Source organism: Manis pentadactyla, chromosome 12 (assembly GCF_030020395.1).
Source record: "Manis pentadactyla isolate mManPen7 chromosome 12, mManPen7.hap1, whole genome shotgun sequence".
Taxonomy (NCBI): Eukaryota; Metazoa; Chordata; class Mammalia; order Pholidota; family Manidae; genus Manis; species Manis pentadactyla.
Window position 1 is genome coordinate 109,594,125 of NC_080030.1, and position 20,344 is coordinate 109,614,468.

Consider the following 20,344-nt stretch of genomic DNA (forward strand, 5'->3'; position numbering starts at 1 on the left):
CTAGAAACAAAGGTCACATGATTCCATTTGTATAAAATGCCCAAAATAGGTAAATTAGCAAAATAGAAAAAGGATAAGTGGTTGCCAGTAGCTGAGAGGAGGGGAGAATGGGGAACTGCTGACAGGGTTTCTTCTGGGGGTAATAAAAATGTCCTGGAATTAGACGTGGTAATGATTACGTAACTCCATGAATATCCTAAACATCACTGAACTGCACATTAGAAGGTGGATTTTATGGTATGTGAGTTACGTCTCAGTAGAAGATATTATTAAAAAGAAGAAAAAGACCATGAAGATGGGGACCTGTTCTTATCTAATCACACAACCTCTTGCTCTATAAAATGAGATAAGGCATTCCCCATTCATTAAAAGAGCAAGTTTTGGGTTTTCTTTGTTGACATTAAAGAAATTGGTTCAATCATGCTACCAAATGTAAAGGCAAAAATAAAGATATTTACTTACATAGCCATTTTGGCAAAATTTCATTTCTTAAACCTAGAATTGTAGTTTGTTTTATTTTTCTTGCCTCATGCTTTTAAAAAAGATTAATATTAGCAAATGAATTATAGATATTTGACTCTCAGATCTTTCACTAGTACTAGGGTGGAATATTTTGCTGACGATACATTATATTTGCCTAATGTAGTGAAATAAGGACATGCCTGTCTTTCTGAATTCCGCAACTTTCTCTATGTTTTTCTTTTTTCCATTTATATTTTACAACTAGAACATAATATGAGAGAAAGAGTGTGTGTGTGTGCATATTCAGATGGAGAGATAGAACATTTCAAATTAATTTTTAATTTGGTCTTTGGATCATTTTTTTCTGCATATGCCAAGCATTTGAAAAAGAAAAGTTTCTTACTCTTTCTAAAATGTTCTTGAAATGGGACTGTGTACAATTCTGTTATTGTCCCTAGTCAGCCAATTCACATTCCGTTCAAATGAAAACGGAGGTACCTGAGGGAAGGCACTGTAGAGGGCTGGGGTCACAGCGGACGTGGAGTCTCATTTGGTGTAATAAGAATGAAAAACAGAAGGTGAGCAAGGACAGAAACATAAAATCATTATACCAAGCAAAACAAGAAGCATGAAGTTCAATGATATCTCACTTTCTGCAATGAAATTCTAAAATACATTTCTGAAAAAGATGTCAAGCAATTTAGAATAAATTACTGAAATGAAATCTAGCAAATGGCTTATGATGCTAATGAAATGCATTCAGGAGATGCAAAGACCCTCAGGAGTAACTGCCACTGTCTGTGCCTGTACATAGGGGACAGTAACTGTGATGCTCTAAGCTAACAGTGTAATGGTCTAAAAGGAATTGTCCAGGGAAATTCCTGATAGTGACCAATAATCAATTCATTATAGTATCTTATTAAGGTACTTTGGAGAATTTCAATGCAAAATAAGTGCATTCCCCTGCCTAAAGCAGTACACTCTTCCTCAAACCAAAGCGAAGTTAAAAAAAAAAAAAGGGATGTTTTTCTTTCATAATTGCTTTTTAGAAAAAGCTGTGTGGAAAACAAAAAACAAAGCTACTTAATTTAATACAAAGTTTCATTTTTATACTGAGTAAGGATTTATTGAGCATGCAACATGACCCTCTTCAAATCAAAGAAATAAATACCTCCATTCACACATGCACTTTCATTCATTTAAAATACTGAAAACTTACGGTAGAATTGTTACTTACAGAAAACTGCTGACTCACTCAGTCTTTGGGTCAAAGGCTGAAAAGTCTGACTATTTTCCATGACGTTCAAAATTGCCTCTTCATTAATAACAGCTTCCTCCACTTTGTATTTAATGTGACCTGAAGATGATGAAGAATATGAGAACATTAAATCTAAAATTTTAGAACTTGTGTGAATTCTAAAATTTATTTTAGAATCATTACAATGTAAACCTATTTAAAATTTTGACGTGTTAGTGATATATGTTAAATAAAAACATAAGATTTCAAATCTATTAATCACATGGAGTAATGAAAAAAGTTAAAACTGCATGGAAACTTTAAATCTGTGACTCACTAAATATTTAAAATCTCTTTAGCCTCTTTAATCCCACCTAGCTTATATAGTTATACTGTGCTGATAAAAACCATTGCACATTAATATATACAAAGGGAAAAGAAGAGACACTGTCTTATTTGAATAACAGAATTCTTTATTGTCTATGGTTTAAAAATCACAAATTCATTCTACTTTAAATCTGTATTTCTCAGAAAGCTTTCAAATCATAATCTAAAAACAAGTATTTCAACATGTGACTTTTATAGAAGTTCTAATGTAAAGAAGGGTTAAATAATTTTAAGGAAAATGATAAAATGAATCTCATAATTTAGTCAAAGCAAAAGATAGAGAATAAAAAAACAAACAGTAGTAGGGGGCAAAGGATTATAAGCAGATTCAATAGCAAAAAAACAAATAACTCGAATAAAATATGGGCAAAGGACCTGAACAGACACTTCTCCAAAGAAGAAATACAGATAGCCAGCAGGCACATGAAAAGATGCTCCACATCACTAATCATCAGGGAAAAGCAAATCAAATCCACAATGGGATATCACCTCACACCAGTTAAAATGGCCACTATCCAAAAGACAAGAAATAACAAGTATTGGCGGGGATGTGGAGAAAGGGGACCCTCCTACACTGTTGGAGGGAATGTGAACTGGTGTAGCCCTCATGGACAGCAGTGTGCAGGTGGTTCCTCAAAAAAACTAACAACAGAAATACTATACAACCCAATAATTCCACTTCTAGGAATTTACCCAAAGAAAACAAAATCCTTGATTTGAAAAGATTCATGAACCGTATGCTTATTGCTGCACTATATATAATAGCCAAGCTATTCTGTAAGTGTACATCAATAGATGAATGGATAAAGAAGATGTGGTACATATACACAATTGAGTATTATTCAGCCATATAAAAAAAAGAAATCCTGACATTTGCAACATGGATGGACCTAGAGGGTATTACGCTATGTGTCATAAGCCAGATAGAGAAAGACAAATACCTATGATTTCACTTATTTGTGGAATCTAAAAACAAAACAGAATGAACAAAACAGCAGTAGACTCACAGTCCCTAAAAAGGGACTGGTGGTTACCATGGAGGAGGGACTGGGTGGGTGGGGGATAAAGGAGCACAAAAATTCTCAATCATATGATGGTCATGGGGATGTAGTACATCATGGAGAATACAGCCAGTGATTCTGTAGAATCTTCCTATGTTGACAGATAGTAGCTGCACTAGAGGGAGTGAGGATTTAATAATGTGGGTAACTGGTGAACCACTGTGTTGTACTTGAAACCAATATAAGATTGTATATCAACTATACTTCAATGAAAAAAAAAAAAGACTATATAGCAAAAAAATGGGAGGCAGTTATAAATAAGAGAGTTAACTGGAAAACAGTTCTATTTTTCTGCTTCTGGTATTCAGACCTAAAACTAAGTGCTTGCAACAGATTTTAAAAGAGAGTTAAAAGCTTCAAGAACAAACATTTCTGACACATCTGAGGACATGGCTAGGGTAACAGAGAGTGGTCAGTCAAAACAAAAGAACAGAGACACAAATAACTGAAAAACACCACCTTCCAAAGCGAAAGACGAAGTCAGAAGATCAGTAAAAACAGAAGCTGGTTCTCTGACTAATAAAATAGACAAGAATGATCAAAACAAAATAGAAAGCATACATAAAGTGTTAAAAATAAAAGGGAAAGGGCCCAAGTAAAGGAGAGATGTTAAAGTAATAAGATTGTGTAGCACAGAGAAGACAAGTAGTGATTCTATAGCATCTTACTACGCTGATGGACAGTGACTGTAATGGGGTATGTTGGGGGGACTTGATAATGGGGGGAATCTAGTAACCACAATGTTGCTCATGTAATTGTATATTAATGATCCCCCCACCCAAAAGCAATACTATTGTGGGTAAATGGAAGTTTTCACGCAGAATTTACATTAATTTCTCACCTGGCCTTAGTCCATTTACATACCAATGGATGTTTACCAGCAGAGCCTCCAGATGATCTGGGGCAAGGAGTGGGGAGGAAACAGCCCTTCTCTCCTCCCACCTGCCCCTGGTAAGTGACTGGTCTGGTGTCTGCTAGTCCCCAGGCACCTGTCCACAGAGCCCCTCCCAGAAGGGGTGAGCGGAGGAGCAAGTGCACATGTGGCCGCACAGGGCCAGATGGTGCACGGCCCGGCTAGGCGGCCCCCGCCAGCAGTGGGAGATACAGATCCAGCCTTCTGGTCCCCTGGTCCTCCTCTGGATTCACCAGATTCACAGGGAACTTGTCCCAGGAAGGGAACCCCCTTTAACTCCCTGGGCTACAACTATAAAAAACTTTATATTAAAAATATGGATAAATCAGGTAAAACAGATAATTTCTTAAAAATATGATACGAAACCGGATTCAAACAGAGATAGAAGCCTTGAGTAGACCTGTGCAAATTAAGGAATTTGAATTACTAGCTAAAAATCCACTCCCTTCACCTCCTACCCCTCAACACAAAATCTACCCACACAAATTATGTAAATCTGGAGTTTTACAAATGCAGTCTATCAAGAAATAGATCATGCCAATCTAATAAAAATTCTTGAAAAGAGAGTTGAAAAAGAGGAAAAGCACTGTAACTCATTTAATAGGGCCAAGTATGAATCTTTCTCAATTATGAGAAAAAAATTTTCAATTCTAAACAAAATGTTAGCAAAGGAGATATAGCAAAGCTTCCAAAACATGACTCATTGTGACTGGGCTTATTTCAGGAGTGCAAAAATTTAACATTAGAAAATAAAAATTAGTTTAATGTAGCTACCACATTAATAGAGTCAAAGAAAAACTGTGACTATTTCAATAAATTCAGAAAAGAACTTCTTGTAAAATTTAATGTGATATTCATTCATGATTTTTGAAAAACCAAACTTGCTAACACATGAGAAATAGAAGAGATAAGAACCCGATTAAAGTTTACCTACCAATACTCTATAGTAAATTTCATATTTAATGATGAAGTATTCCCTTTAAAGCTAGGAAAAAGACCACTATTGCTTCTACTTAGTATTATCCTACAGGTTCCTTAAGCAGTGCATTCAAACTTTTTTTTAAAAAGTATGAGGACAGGGTTTTAAGAAAATGGCTCCAGGAGGCTTAAAGATGGCAGTGTGAGAGATGAGACAGAAACCTCCTCCCAAAAACCACACATAATATGAAAATATAGCAAATACAACAAATCCTGAAAGAGCAACAGGAAAGAAGGCTACAGCAGACTGCATACATCTGGGGAAACCAGCATACCTCGAGGAAAAGGGTAAAGTACCAAAGCCATGATCCAGAGGGACCCAAGCCCTTCCTCTACCCAAGCTCACCAGCAGGAGGAAGAAAAATGGAACAGGGAGGGGGTGGAGGCCTAGGACTGTTGAACATCCAGCCCTGGAAACCTGCTCTGGGAGCACAAACCTACATTACATGGTGCTCTGGAGATTAATGGGATTGTAAAACTAAGACAGGTGGAATACTTGAAGAGACAGAGACTCCATCCGCTTGTGGAAAACAGGTGCCCACAACCGGCCACTCTGGGACTAAAGAAAGTTGGCAGTCTGAGAGACTTCCTAACAGTGAGAGGGCTGCTAAGGGGGGAAGGACTGCACAGGACTTGCTCAGAAGAAAGAACAGGTGGACAAAATTGTCCAGGAGCACTCTGCCCAGCAGGTTGAGAACTGTCAGGAGCTTCAGGCGCTCCATCACCCTGGCTGGCAACGTAGCTATGAGGCCCCCCACCGCATATGTAGCCTGCTGGCTCCTTCCTCCAGGCTGGCACTGGCTTGCAAACCGGCTGCCCCTGCCATTGCGCCAGGCCAGCCAGAGGGTGGCCCCGCCTACGGCAGCTACACAAGTGCAAAGTATAGAGACTTCTCCCTGAGTGCTTGGCCCACTGGCCCTGGCAGTGGAGGCAGACACTGCAGTGGGAAGCAGGAAAGAGCTCTTTCCTCCTGACAGGCACCAGCATTTCATGAGCCCCTCGCCTATATCCACCATTGCTCCAGGGGCTCAGCAGCAACAGGGAGCAGAGTTTCTGGACACTAGAGGGTGCCACTTACAAATAAGAAATGTGAAAGGAACCTGGTTCAAACCAAAACACCCAAAACACCCAAAAGAGGGTCAAGTCGAACTGAAATCATCAATCCTCCTGAAAGAGATTTCAAAATAAAAATCATAAACATGCTCATGGAGCTACAGAAAAATATTCAAGAACTCAGGGAGGAATTCAAGAGTGAGACACAAATTTTGAAAAATACAGTATCTGAAATGAAACATACAAAGGAGGGATTTAAAAGCATATTTGATGAAACAGAGGAGACGGTAAATTAAACAGAAATTAGAGAACAGGAATACAAAGAAGCTGAGGCACAGAGAGAAAAAAGGATCTGTAGAAATGAAAGAATATTGAGAGAACTGTGTGACCAATCGAAATGGAACAACATTCGCACTATAGGGGTACAAGAAGAAGAAGAGAGAAAAAGGGATAGAAAGTGTCTTTGAGGAGGTAAATGCTGAAAATTTCCCCAATCTGGGGAAGAAAATAGTCTCTCAGGCCATGGAGGTGTACAGATCTTCTAACACAGGGATGCAAGACATATAATAATTAAAATGGCAAAGATCAAGGACAAGAACAAAGTGTTAAAAGCAGCCAGAGAGAGAAAAAATATCACATACAAAGGAAAACCCACCAGGTTATCATCAGACTTCTCAGCAGAAACCTTACAGGCCAGAAGGGAGTGGAATGGTATATTTAATGCAATGAAGCAGAAGGGCCTCAAACCAAGAATATTTAAATTTAAAGGAGGAATAAAACAATTTCCAGATGAGCAAAAGCTGAGAGAATTTACCTCCCATAAACCGTCTCTATGGAGTATTTTGGAGGGACTGCTATAGATGGAAGTGTTCCTAAGGCTAAATAGCTGTCACCATAGGAAATAAGACCACAGTAAAGAAGATGACATTAATTACTAAGCAGATGCAAAACCAAATCAACTACCCCCAAGGTCAGTCAAGGGATAGACAAAGAGAACAGAATATGATACCTAATATATAAAGAATGGAGGAGGAAGGAAAAGGAGGGGAAAAAAAAGAACCTTTAGATTGTGTTTGTAATAGCATACCAAGTGAGTTAAGTTAGACTATTAGATAGTAAAGAAGTTACCCTCAACCGAACCCTTGGTAACCATGCATCTAAAGCCTGCAATGGCAATAAGTACATATCTACTGATAATCACCCTAAATGTAAATGGTCTAAATGCACCAATCAAAAGACACAGAGTCACTGGATAAAAAAACAAGACCCATCTATATGCTGCCTACAATACACTCACTTCAAACCCAAAGACAGACACAGACAAAAAGTGAAGGGATGGAAAAAGGTATTTCATGCAACTAATAGGGAGAAAAAATGAGGTGTTGCAGTACCTGTATCAGACAAAATAGACTTCAAAACAAAGAAAGTAAAAAGAGACAAAGAAGGACATTACATAATGATAAAGGGGTCAGTCCAACAAGAGGATATAACCATTATAAATATCTATGCACCCAACATAGGAGCACCTACATATGTGAAGCAAATACTAACAGAATTAAAGGGCAAAATAAAATGCAATGCATTCATTTTAGGAGACTTCAACACACCACTCCAAAGGACAGATCAACGAGACAGAAAATAAGAAGACAGAGGCACTGAACAACAGATTAGAACACACGGACCTAACAGACATTTACAGAATACTCCACCACAAAGCAACAGGATACACATTCTTCTCAAGTACACATGGAACATGGTCAAAAGTAGATCATATACATGGCCACAAAGAGTCTCGGTAAATTCAGAAGGATTGAAATTGTACCAACAAGCTTTTCAGATCACAAAGGTATGAAACCAGAAATAAATTATGCAAAGAAAACAAAAATGCGCACAAACATATGGAGGCTTAACAACATGCTCCTAAATAATCAATGGATCAGTGACCAAATAAAAACAGAGATCAAGCAATACAATATATGGAGACAAATGACAACAATAACTGAACACTGCAAAATCTGTGGGACGCAGTGAAGGTGGTTCTAAGAGGGAAGTATATTGCAATACAGGCTTACCTCAGGAAAGAAGAACAGTCCCAAATGAACAGTCTAAACTCACAATTAATGAAACTACAAAAAGAAGAACAAATGAGGCCCAAAGTCAGTAGAAGGAGGGACATAATAAAGATTAGAGCATAAATAAATAAAATCGATAAGAATAAAAAAATAGAATCAATGAAAGCAGGAGCTGTTTCTTCGAGAAAATAGCTGGTTCTTTGACAAAATAGATAAATCCCTAGCCAGACTAATCAAGAAAAAAAGAGAATCTATACACATATACAGAATCAGTAATGAGAAAGGAAAAATCACTACAGACACCATAGAAATACAAAAAATTATTAGAGAATACTATGGAAAATCATATGCTAACAAATTGGATAACCTAGAAGAAACTGACAACTTTCTAGAAAAATACAACCTTCCAAGACTGATCCAGGAGGAAACAGAAAATCTGAACAAACCAATTACCAGCAACAAAATTGAATCGGTAATCAAAAAACTACCTAACAGCAAAATACCTGAACTAGATGGCTTCACTGCTGAATTTTATCAAACATTTAGTGAAGACCTAATACCCATCCTCCTTACAGTTTTCTAAAAAGTAGAAGAGGAGGGAATTCTCCCAAACTCATTCTATGAGGCCATCATCACTCTAATACCAAAACCAGGCAAAGACACCACAGAAAAAGAACATTACAGACCAATATCCCTGATGAACACAGATGCCAAAATACTCAACAAAATATTAGCAAATTGAATTCAAAAATACATGAAAAAGATCATCAATCATGATCAAGTAGGATTTATTCCAGGGATGCAAGGATGATACAACATTTGAAAACCCACCATCATCATCCACCACATCAACAAAAAGGACAAAAACCACATGATCATCTCCATAAATGCTGAAAAAGCATTCACATCCATTCATGATAAAAACTCTCAACAAAATGGATATAAAGGGCAAGTACCTCAATATAATAAAAGTCATATATGACAAACCCTTAGCCAACATCATACTTAACAGTGAGAAGCTGAAAGCTTTTCCTTTAAGACTGGAAACAAGACAAGGATGCCGCTCTCCCCACTTTTATTCAACATAGTACTGTAGGTCCTAGCCATGGCAATCAGACAACACAAAGAAATAAAAGGCAGCCAGACTGGTAAGGAAGAAGTTAAACTATCACTGTTTGTAGATGACATGATATTGTACAAAAAAAACCCTAAAGAATCCACCCCAAAACTAACAGAACTAATAGCTGAATTCAGCAAAGTTACAGGATACAAATTAATACACAGAAATCTGTTGGATTTCTATATACTAATGATGAACTAGGAGAAAGAGAAATCAGGAAAACAATTCTATTTACAATTGCATCAAAGTCACAGTAATTAAGACAATTTAGTACTGGCACAAGAACAGATCCATAGATCAATGGAACAGAATAGAGAACCCAGATATAAACCCAAGCGTATAGGGTCAATTAATGTATAAATTGATAAAGGAGCCATGGATATACAATGAGGAAATGACAGCCTCTTCAACAACTGGTGTTGATGAAACTGGACAGCTACATGTAAGAGAATGAAACTGGATTATTGCCTAACTCCATAGACAAAAGTAAACTCAAAATGGATCAAAGACTGGAATGTGTCATGAAACCATAAAACTTTTAGAAGAAAACATAGGCAAAAATATCTTGAATATAAACATGAGCAACTTTTATCTGACCATATCTGCTCAGGCAAGGGAAACAAAAGCAAAAATGAACAAATAGGACTTTATCAAACTAAATAGCTGCTGTACAGCAAAGGGCACCATCAGTAGAACAAAAAGGCATCCTGCAGTATGGAAGAATATATTTGTAAACAATATATCCAACAAGGGGTTAAGATTCAAAATACATAAAGAGCTCAAATGCCTCAACACCCAAAAAACAGATAACCCAATTAAAAAATGGGCGGAGGATATGAACAGACACTTCTCTAAAGAAGAAATTCAGATGGCCAACAGGCACATGAAAAGATGCTCAACGTCGCTAATTATCAGGGAAATGCAAATTAAAACCACAATGAGGTACCACCTCACACCAGTTAAGATGGCCAACATTCAAAGACAAGGAACAACAAATGCTGGTGAGGATGGAGAAAAAGGGGAACCCTCCTACACTGCTGGTGGGAATGTAAATTAGCTCAACCATTGTGGAAAGCAATATGGAGTTTCCTCAAAAAACTAAAAATAGAAATACCATTTAATGTGGGAATTCCACTCCTAGGAATTTACCCAAAGGACACAGATCTCAGTTTCAAAAAGACACATGCTCCCTTATGTTTACTGCAGCACTATTTACGATAGCCAAGATGTGGAAGCAACCTAAGTGCCCATCAGTAGATGAATGCATAAAGAAGATGTGGTACATATCCGCAATGGAATATTATGCAGCCATAAGAAGACAATAAATCCTACCATTTGCAACAACATGGATGGAGCTAGAGGGTGTTACACTCATTGAAATAAGCAAGGTGGAGAAAGACAAGTATCAAATGGTTTCCCTCATTTGTGGAGCATAACAATGAAGCGAAACTGAAGGAACAAAACAGCAGCAAACTCACACACTCCAAGAAGGGACTAGCAGTTACCAAAGGGAGGGTTGAGGGAGGGTGCGGGGGGGTGGGGCAGGGAGAAGGGGATTGAGGGGTATTATGATTAGTATACATGGTGTTGTGGGGAGCTATGGGGAAGACAGTGTAGCACAGAGAAGACAAGTAGGGACTCTGTGGCATCTTACTACACTGATGAACAGTGACTTCAACGGGGTATGGGGAGGACTTGATAATATGGGTGACTTTAGTAACCACAGTGTTTTTCATGTGAAACCTTCATAAGAATGTACTTCAATGATACTTTAATCAAAAAAAAGTGTGAGGATGGGAAAAGAAGTAATAAAATTGTTATTTGCAGATGACTCTATATAATGGAAAAGACATACAAAGCACTAATAAAGCTGATATACAAAGGTGTCAGTGGAGTTTTGTAAATACCAGCATTAGAAGATGTAATATTTGAAAGTTAATTTGTAATTTTACACAGAAAATTGCAGAACTCTAATGAAAGAAATGAAAACTACATAAAAATGAAAAACATAATCATGTCGTCAATGAAATGATTTGACATTTAGAAAGATTTAAAATGTTCCTAAATCAGTCTATAAATTCAATGAATTTCCAGTAAAATCTCAACAGGGTTCTTCCTGGAAATATAACAATCTGATACTAAAATTAACACAAGAAAGCTTTTTTAAAAGATCACAAGTAGATAGGACAATTTTGTAGCTGAAAAAGGGAACATATGGGCTGATATACTATCAATACGTATAAAGCAACATTAATTAATAGTATGATACCAACATGAGGCACTTTAATGAGGGGGGGATTAAGCAGGGAAAAAAAACCCACTTTTCAGTAAATTTGCTGGGACAACTAGCTATTTTTATTTAGAAAAATAGATACAATTAGGTCCTTATTATATACACCAGTGAAATTTCAGATGAATTGAAGACCTCCATGCACAAAATCAAGTTGTAAGCACACATAAGCCTTAATAATGAAAACTTTTGTTACATCAGTGTAGGGAAGGACCCATAAACCAGGGACAATAACCAAACCATAAAGGAAAAAATGGTTAAGTTTGACATTATAAAATTGATAACATGCAAAACATGTTTTAGAAAAGAAAAAGGAACGAAAGAGGGAAAAGCTGAAAAAAATTTTTTGAGTATTTTTGAAGTGCAAGTCTAGATTAGAAGAAAATATCTCTACAATAAATGTAAGTGACCAAGGCTTACTATATGGAAAATATGAAGAACTACAAATCAGTAAGAAAAAGACTACTGACCCGATCAAAAATGAGCAAAAATCATGCATAAGCAATTCTCAGATAAAGACAACACTCAAATGCTCAAACTTATAAGTAATCAGAAAATGCAGATTAAACTAAGGAGATACTATTTCAAAGAATGAGAATAGAAAATTTTTATAATCTGACACTATTAAATGTGTTGGGGCATAGGGAAATATAAGCTCTAATACATTGTGGGAATGTAAACTTGGGTGTGATCACTTTATAGAGTAGTTCTGTAATACTGGCTTTAGTACTATAATGTGAGATTTTTATTATTAACATACTTCCAAGTCTGAAAAACTGAGCACTAAAAATGACAGGACTTCTAGGGGAAAAAATGGCTAAGGCAAACCTTAGGCAGCGTTGTACCCAGAGCGCTAACAAAATCAATGATTAGTACGTGAGGGGACAACTGATCAGCCAGGCAGCCAGGTGAATGTGGCTGGAGGCTGTCACAGTGGGTATTAAAAATGCACAGAAAATAATAGTATGGAAATTCTGAGTGTATTTTGATTAGAGTGGGGCTGGCAGATGCTAAGACAAAGCAAATGGATATAGAGCTCTGAGCCAGCAGGCTGCCCTGAAGGTGAGCTAAGATGGTGCAGCCTGCCAGGAGATGGCCTGATACAACTCTTAGGCTGGGAGGAAGCCCTGGGGACAGGTCTTCACTGTCAATAACAGTGTGAGAGGAAAAGCCACCTAATAGTTGAAGAGAAATAGTTATTTAGTCTTTCAAAGGAACACTAATCAGTAGCTAAAATGAATGACCTAAAAACAAGTGTGAACAAGGATAAATTTCAAAGTAATAATGTTAACTACTCAACATCATTAGTAATGAGAGAAATTACAACTAAAACCATGAGACCCATTTCACACACACTAGGATGGCTATATAAAAAAGACAGAAAGTGACAAGTGTTAGCGAGGATATGGGGTCACTGGAACCCTTACATATTGCTGGTGGGAATGTAAAACAGTGCAGTCACTTTGAAAACCAGTTTGGCAGTTATTAAAAAAATTAAATGGAAATTCACAAAATGACCCAGCAATTCTACTTAGTATCTACTCAAGAGAAATGAAAATATATATCCACACAAAGACTTATAGCAGCATTACTCTTAAGAGCCAAAAAGTGAAAACAACTCAAATAACCATCAAATGACGAGTGCGTCCGCAAGACACGGCACACCTACACAGCACTTTGCCGTGCGGGCAGTAAAGGAATGGAACACTGCTGGACACTGTATGGATGAACCTTAGAACATTATGCTGAGTGAAAGAAGCAAGACACGAAAGATCATGTTGTATGATTTCATTTACAGGATACATCCAGAAAAGGCTAACCCTGAGAAACAAGGAAGTAGAGTCGTGGCAGCTTGGGGTTGGTGGCGAGAATAGGGGTGACCTGCAGGCAATCTTTTATTCTAAGATGTTCTGAAAGTGAATGTGGAGATGTTTATACAACTGTGCAAACTTACTATAAATCACTGAAGTATACACTTAAAATGAGTGAATTTCACGTTATATAAATTATACCTCAATTAAATTGTTAAAAAATATAATGTTGCATGAAAAAAGCAAGTTGTTTAGTCTATACTAAGTAGGCAACTACTAGGCAAAATTTAAAACCTGAAATAACAGTATATATTGTGGGCATACATATGTAGGAAAACACAAAATCATATATGGTCGCAATTTGCACCAACTGCAGAATGGTGCTGCCTAAGAAAAGGTAAAGGAATGGGAGAGAGGTTTTTGTTATATCAACGAGATTTATTTCTTAGGAAAAAAAGACTTTGCTAACTCAACCACATGCTAGTATCTCAGTGCTAGGTATACAGATGTCTGCTATGGTATCTTTTGCATACTTGAAAAGAAAACCTCACCTTTGCTCAGCTCTGTGTCTTTGTGGACTTCTACCATATTAGCTGGCGTACATGGAAGACTTTGAGGAGACAGAGCCTCGGAGAACAGCGTTAGCTCAGCAGAGAACTCCTGGGACGCATCGCTGCAGCCCACAGATCCTGATAATGTTCTGCTTGATCAAAACATACCCTTTAAAACACACTAGATAACGAAGCAATCAAATTAGTTCTGAGAGCTATAATAAATGACCACTTACACAGAGAAATCATTCTGTTTGAGAACTTCCTGAAGTCTCTTCTGAAATTTTTTTTCACTTTCTGTTGCCGGCACAAACCTGAGATCTTTGAATTTTAAAAGTGCATTAAAAAACATGGGTGGCAAATGAATGAAATATTTTCCTTTCTCCTAGAGTAGCTTTTAAAATGGTAGCAATTTCCTATCCTTATCTTGACCCATATAACACCACTTAAAAGCAGTCCTATTATAAAATCAAACAAAAGAGAAATGGCTGTTCCTGAAACTATAAAATTAAGCACTTACAGTCAGTTCAGGATCAAGTTCTACAATTATAACTTAAATATAAAACAGAAAAATTGTTCTCTACCTAGAAATGTATCATATACCCTGAAACTAGAAATTTCCCCCTTATAAAACAAAATATTTCTATTTTAAAAGATACAAAAGGCACTTAAAATCTATCAAAGCATTTTTAGTGTACAAGACACTTATAAAAAGTTCAACTGGACTTCAATATAGGCTTACTACTATATATCAAAAACATCTGCCTTTTGAATTATGTCTTTTATTTTACCTTTACTTTAAAAATTCTGCTGTACCCATGGAATTTACTTAAACTCTCTCAAATTCTTTTAATAATAAAGGGTTTAATAACAAATAAAATAAGTATTTTTTTTAGAGCTGTACAAGATACTCAAAGTGAGAGTTTTTAATGATATACCCGGAAAATAATTTGGGGGCAGTATTTCACGGGTTACATTTCCAAAGCTTAATGAACTAAACACAGTGTTTCTAAGTTGGGGTTTATGATGTTCTGTGAGTGCTTGATAGCTCATTTTGGAATATAGAAGGCTAACCCATACTAGAGGATGAAAAAGGACAAATAGGTGTAGTGAGAAGACAAGCTATGGCGAAAACTGAGGACGATGAAGATGTCAGTTTCTTATGGGGAGAGAGACAGTGAGAGACACTGCGGAGGTAAAGAATCACAGTCCAGAGCAATGACACAGAAAAAAATTTGAGAATTTAAAAAGTAAAATCTAATGTCAAGGTAAAAACTTAACGGCTTAAACTTTTCCAATAAAATACCTAGTTTAAAAAGTATTAGAGTACTACTAGTTTACTGGATACCTTGTGATTCAGGTTGGCTGATTTGAGAAGTTTCACTTCTGTTTCTTCGCCGTTGCTTTTCATCTTCCCATATAGCCTGCAGACCAGGGTTTCCGCCAATTTGAGCTGTAATCACAATAATACTTCAGTAATACAAGGGTCCAAGTGAAAAAACACTCGCTTAAGTATATTAATGATACTTTAATAAAAATTAAAAAAAAAACACCCCATTTGCTTAAAACAAGAAAAGCAAACTTACACCACAAACACTGCCTTTTAAGAAAAGCAACTACCGACTTTGTGTAATAAAATGGACAAAATACCCCAATTCACATTTATTATGCTAACCCTTTTTTAGCTGTCTCTATACTGGTTCCCCAAAACCCAGCAAGTGAGTAAGATTCAAACATTTGGTGACAGTCAAGAGACCTGAATCCTTCCCTAGTATACAACCTGAAAATAAGAAATTAAAAGAGTATCTTAAATTATTTTATGATAGCTAATTTATTTCGTGTCACACTTCTTTAGGTTCATGTCTGTGCAAACATACTCACATGAATGAAATAATGAAAAAAAATAACCTCATTGGAGGTACAGACGCAATCTATAACACTGCAACCTCCTTCTATAACAACTTCCTTCAGGGCAATGCTTTCTTCCCTATTTTTTTCTACTCTACTTTGGTAATTAATTTAAAAAAAACGTGTATTAAGAATATTTGTGTATATACCTTCAATGTCCAGCCGATTTAAGATATCAGCAGCTACAGCATCCACTTCTAACTCACATGTGCTCTGTGGTTCAACACCTTCCAGTATTAAAGAGCTACATCAAAACATGCAGTAATTATGAAAGAACAGATTTTCTTAAGATTTTTCTTATTTACATAATTTCTCATATTAAGGTGGTAAGAACAATGATATTATATAAATTACAGTGATAGCGTGATCATTCATGACATAATTGATACTATGTGTATACATAGAAAGAAATAAAAAGCAGGAAGAGAAACATACAAAATCTGTTACACTGACAATTCTATTGTGATCTTTTTGCAGTATATTTTACATATTTTTCTTCATTGTATTTTATATATAAGGAATGTAAATTGTTTTAGCACGTGGGTCGTATCTGAAGCAGAATGGGCTAAGATAACAAGGGGATGACAGAGGCATTAAAAGCCACACACATATCATATTTTCAGGGGCATCTCAGCAATCACAGATGGTCAAAAAAAAAATGAGAGAACATGCAGGAAGCGATGAAGGGAGGTGAGCATACTGAGAAGAGGACAGATGATACTGCCCTCCCTCCCGGCTCTCAACTACGGCTGCCAGGGGGGTGCTTACAAATTCTGTATAATGACAGATTTGGGAAATCACCTCAGTTTAATGGTGGGATCATAGCTAGGAAGAGTGGTGACACCATGAGGCCATTAATTTTTATGAAAACTACAGAGGAATGTTCCCCACCAAAGCTTTTTGACTCAAAAAGCGTTTTTGCTTTTCATAAAAATCACAAAAAAAAGATTAGGAAGATACCACGTAACAGTCCCTTCTTGACAGAATGAACATACGTCTAATGTGGATATCAGTCTTTGGACCTCCTAACAATATGGGCAGGAGGAACTTTTACCAGAGAAACTTTTACCAGAAAAGGAGAGAACTTTTACCAGAAAGTGGGTTTTTGGAGATTTCATTAACATTTTTATTTTAAACATTTGTAAATGTTTTAAGAGAAACATATTAGCAAAACCTCATTTTCCATTGGCTACACCCAAGGAAATTTTAATGGAACATTAGAAATTAATTTGTTAAAATCACATAATTTTTATAATTAAAATACATATACCTACAGACACAAAACACACACACACACCTTTTTACCACTGAGAGAAGGGACATAATAGCCTACCTATCACCCTCAGAAAAAAGTAATTCTCAATGTAGCGTATACCCCCTCCATGTTAGTCATGAAAGGCATATAAGCAATATGATTATAATCTAGCAATTGTGCCTCTGTGAACACTTCTGTAGATAGCTTAACACAACAGACCTATTAATTAGAATCACTGAGGGTGGCGCTCACACATCTATAATTTTGAAAGTCTCTTCAGATCATTCTGATGGGCAGCCAACATTGAGGTTAGTGCAGCAGAACTCGACTTTTGTGGATTCAACACTCCAGCAAATGACCCTGAAGGTCCACGACATGTAGTAATTACGGTGAGCTTGCAAGCAGTGTGAGTAGAGCTGCTAACTCAGCACTCTCATCTCATCATGAGTTTGTTATTATTTGTCATAGCCTTTGTAATAATGTTTGTGAAGGGATAGAAAACATTTCTTCCTTAAAAAAAAAAGTGCCAGAAGAAGGTACTAGCACTGGGGATAGAAATGAGACTAATAAAATGTAAGAGTACTGATCTATGGCAAAACTTTTTGACACTGTTATTTGTACTTGATGAAATTACAGATTTTCATTTTTAACACAATATAAGCAACCTCAAAATAAAAATCTATGGGATAATCTGAGACAAAAATATACAGCTACATTTATTATAAAATCTAATCTGAATATCTTGCCTAATTTCACTAGTTTGCCTACCCTTATATTCGCTTATAATTTGTCAACTCTTAAAAGTAATAAAATAGGCTCCTTAAAAACATTCTAAAATTCAGACTTTTCAGTATAATACATAGGGTTTTTCCAAACTTACTCCTAGTCAGTGAAGCTTTACTACAGTCTTATGACCTAACAAGAAAGATGCTTGTTCATAAAGGTTTCAAATACAAATAAACTTTGATTTTAATTGATCATGCAAAAAATAAGTTACTAATTGTATAACTTTGAAAACCAAGGAATCTAGCGAGTAGGTAAAATCCTTGGGTCAAGTTGACTTGCATGGATTTTATAGAGCAGACTATAGCACAGGCACAAAAAATGAGCAAGCAGCTTGCTGGTCACTTCGCTCTATACTGATTAGAACTTGGATTTGATGTTGTAAGTAATATTCTCTCTAGAATTAATGATAATTCTGCTGTTTTAAAAAGGAACCAAGAAGTACATGTGCTGTGTGTGAATGTGTGCATGCATTTATCAAAAAGTCCCAACCCTTGTTAAGCTAAAGCAAGAGGTGAGGAAAGTCATCCACATAATGAAAAGGAAACCTACTGAATGGGGGAAGATATTCACAAATGATGTATCTGATGAAGGGTTAACATCCAAAATATATAAAGAACTCTTACAACTCAATACTCAAAAAACCAATCTCATTAAAAAATGGAGAGAGGATCTGAACACAAATTTTCCCAAAGAAGATAGAGATGGCCACAGACAGACGAGAAGATGCTCCACGTCCCTAAAGCAACAGAGAAATGCAAACCCAAACTGCAGTGAGATCCCTCAGACCTGTCAGAATGGCTGCGGTGTGAAGGACAAGAACAAGAAGTGTCGGCAGGACGTTGGGGAAAGGGAGCCCTCGTACCCTGTGGCTGGTACAGCTGGAGGCTTCTCAGAAAAGTTAGAAACAAAACTGTCATACGATCTATCAATTCCCTTCTTTGTTTTTGTTTGAAGAAAATGAAAACACTAATTAGAAAAGCCACAGGCACCTCTATGTTCACCATAGCACTATTTACACAGCCAAGACTATAGAGGCAACTTAACTGTCCATGGGTAGGCGAATGAAGAAGATGTAGTGCATATATACAATGGAGTATCACTCAGCCATAGAACTAAATGAAATCCTGCCATTTGCAACAACACAGATGGACCTAGAGGGCATCATGTTAAATGAAATAAACCAGAAAATGACAAATACTGAATGATTTCACTTACACATGGAATCTTAAAAACAAAACAGAAACAGTCTCATAGGCACTGAGAACAAGCCAATGGCTACCAAAGGGAAGAGGGTGGGGTGGTGGGCAAGCAGGTCAAGGGACAACCTTCTAGTCCTGAAATAAACAAGACATGGGATGTGATGCGCAGTACAGGCAAGATAGTCAATGATGTTGTGACAACTTTGTATGACGACTACTGGTAACTAGACTTACTGTGGTGACCATTTTGTAAAATATATAAATACCAAATCACTATTGTGCAATTGAAACTCTACAATATTACATATCAATTATTTTTCAATTAAAAATGTACAAATTCAAATTTTGGAAGGAGGGGAGAAAAAACATTTTAAAAAAAAGGTGAGCCAAGTCACTGACTTTGAAGTCTCTGAAGTCTCATTCTGGTGTGACATTCCATTCAAAAATGTATTCATATCATTATTTAATGAGATTCTTTCTTAATTTTAGGTAATAAAAAGTCCAAGAAATTCCATAATATGAAAGTTTTACCAAATACATATTAGGATCTTAAAATACATAAATTAAGCCCCAAACAAAACTTTTTATAATAGTTTGTCTTCAGTTAGTAAATTTATAATTTATCATGCAAAAAAAAAGTCATTTAACAACACTTTTTCTACTTTGCACTCTTCATGAAAAATATCTGCTTTAAAAGCATCAGGGGGAACAAGAACAAATAATCCTAAAATTCATACAGAGCCACAAAATACCAAAGCCATCCTGAGAAAGAAGAACAAAGCTGGGGGCATCATGCTCCCTGACTTCAAGCTCTACTACAAAGCTACAGTAATCAAAACAGTATGATACTGGCACAAGAACAGACCCACCAATCAATGGAACAGAATAGAGCCCAGATATAAATCTACACATATAAAGTCAATTAACAAATGACAGAGGAGCCATGAACATACAGTGGGAAGAAGACATTCTCTTTAATAACTGGTGTTGAGAAAACTAGACAGCTACATGCAAGAGAATGAAACTGGATTACTGTCTAATTCCATATATAAAAGTAGACTTGAAATGTATCGAAGACCTGAATTTAAGATATGAAACCATAAAACTCTTAGAAGAAAACAGGCAAAAATCTTTTGAACATAAGTAAGAGCAATTTTTTTTCTGGATGCAACTTCCCAGGCAAGGGAAACAAAATAAAAAATGAACTAGTGAGACTACATCAAACTAAAAAGCTCTGTACAGCAAAGGGCATCATCAGCAG

At 36.4% G+C, this 20,344-nt stretch overlaps 1 protein-coding gene across 3 annotated transcripts in view; it reads right to left on the minus strand.

Annotated features, from left to right (window-relative positions):
* The window catches only part of REV3L (REV3 like, DNA directed polymerase zeta catalytic subunit), a 169,275-nt gene that overhangs the window by 70,234 nt on the left and 78,697 nt on the right, over window positions 1–20,344 (minus strand). For all 3 annotated transcript variants that reach the window (XR_005028267.2, XM_036902980.2, XM_036902981.2), the window contains exons 6-10: window positions 15,993–16,087; window positions 15,284–15,388; window positions 14,172–14,256; window positions 13,936–14,084; window positions 1,700–1,819 (exon numbers count right to left, since the gene is read on the minus strand). Coding sequence is in view for 2 of the 3 variants with exons in the window: in XM_036902980.2 (XP_036758875.2) it covers window positions 1,700–1,819; window positions 13,936–14,084; window positions 14,172–14,256; window positions 15,284–15,388; window positions 15,993–16,087 (554 nt within the window). In the remaining variant the exon portion in view is untranslated. The remainder of the gene's footprint in view (window positions 1–1,699; window positions 1,820–13,935; window positions 14,085–14,171; window positions 14,257–15,283; window positions 15,389–15,992; window positions 16,088–20,344) is intronic.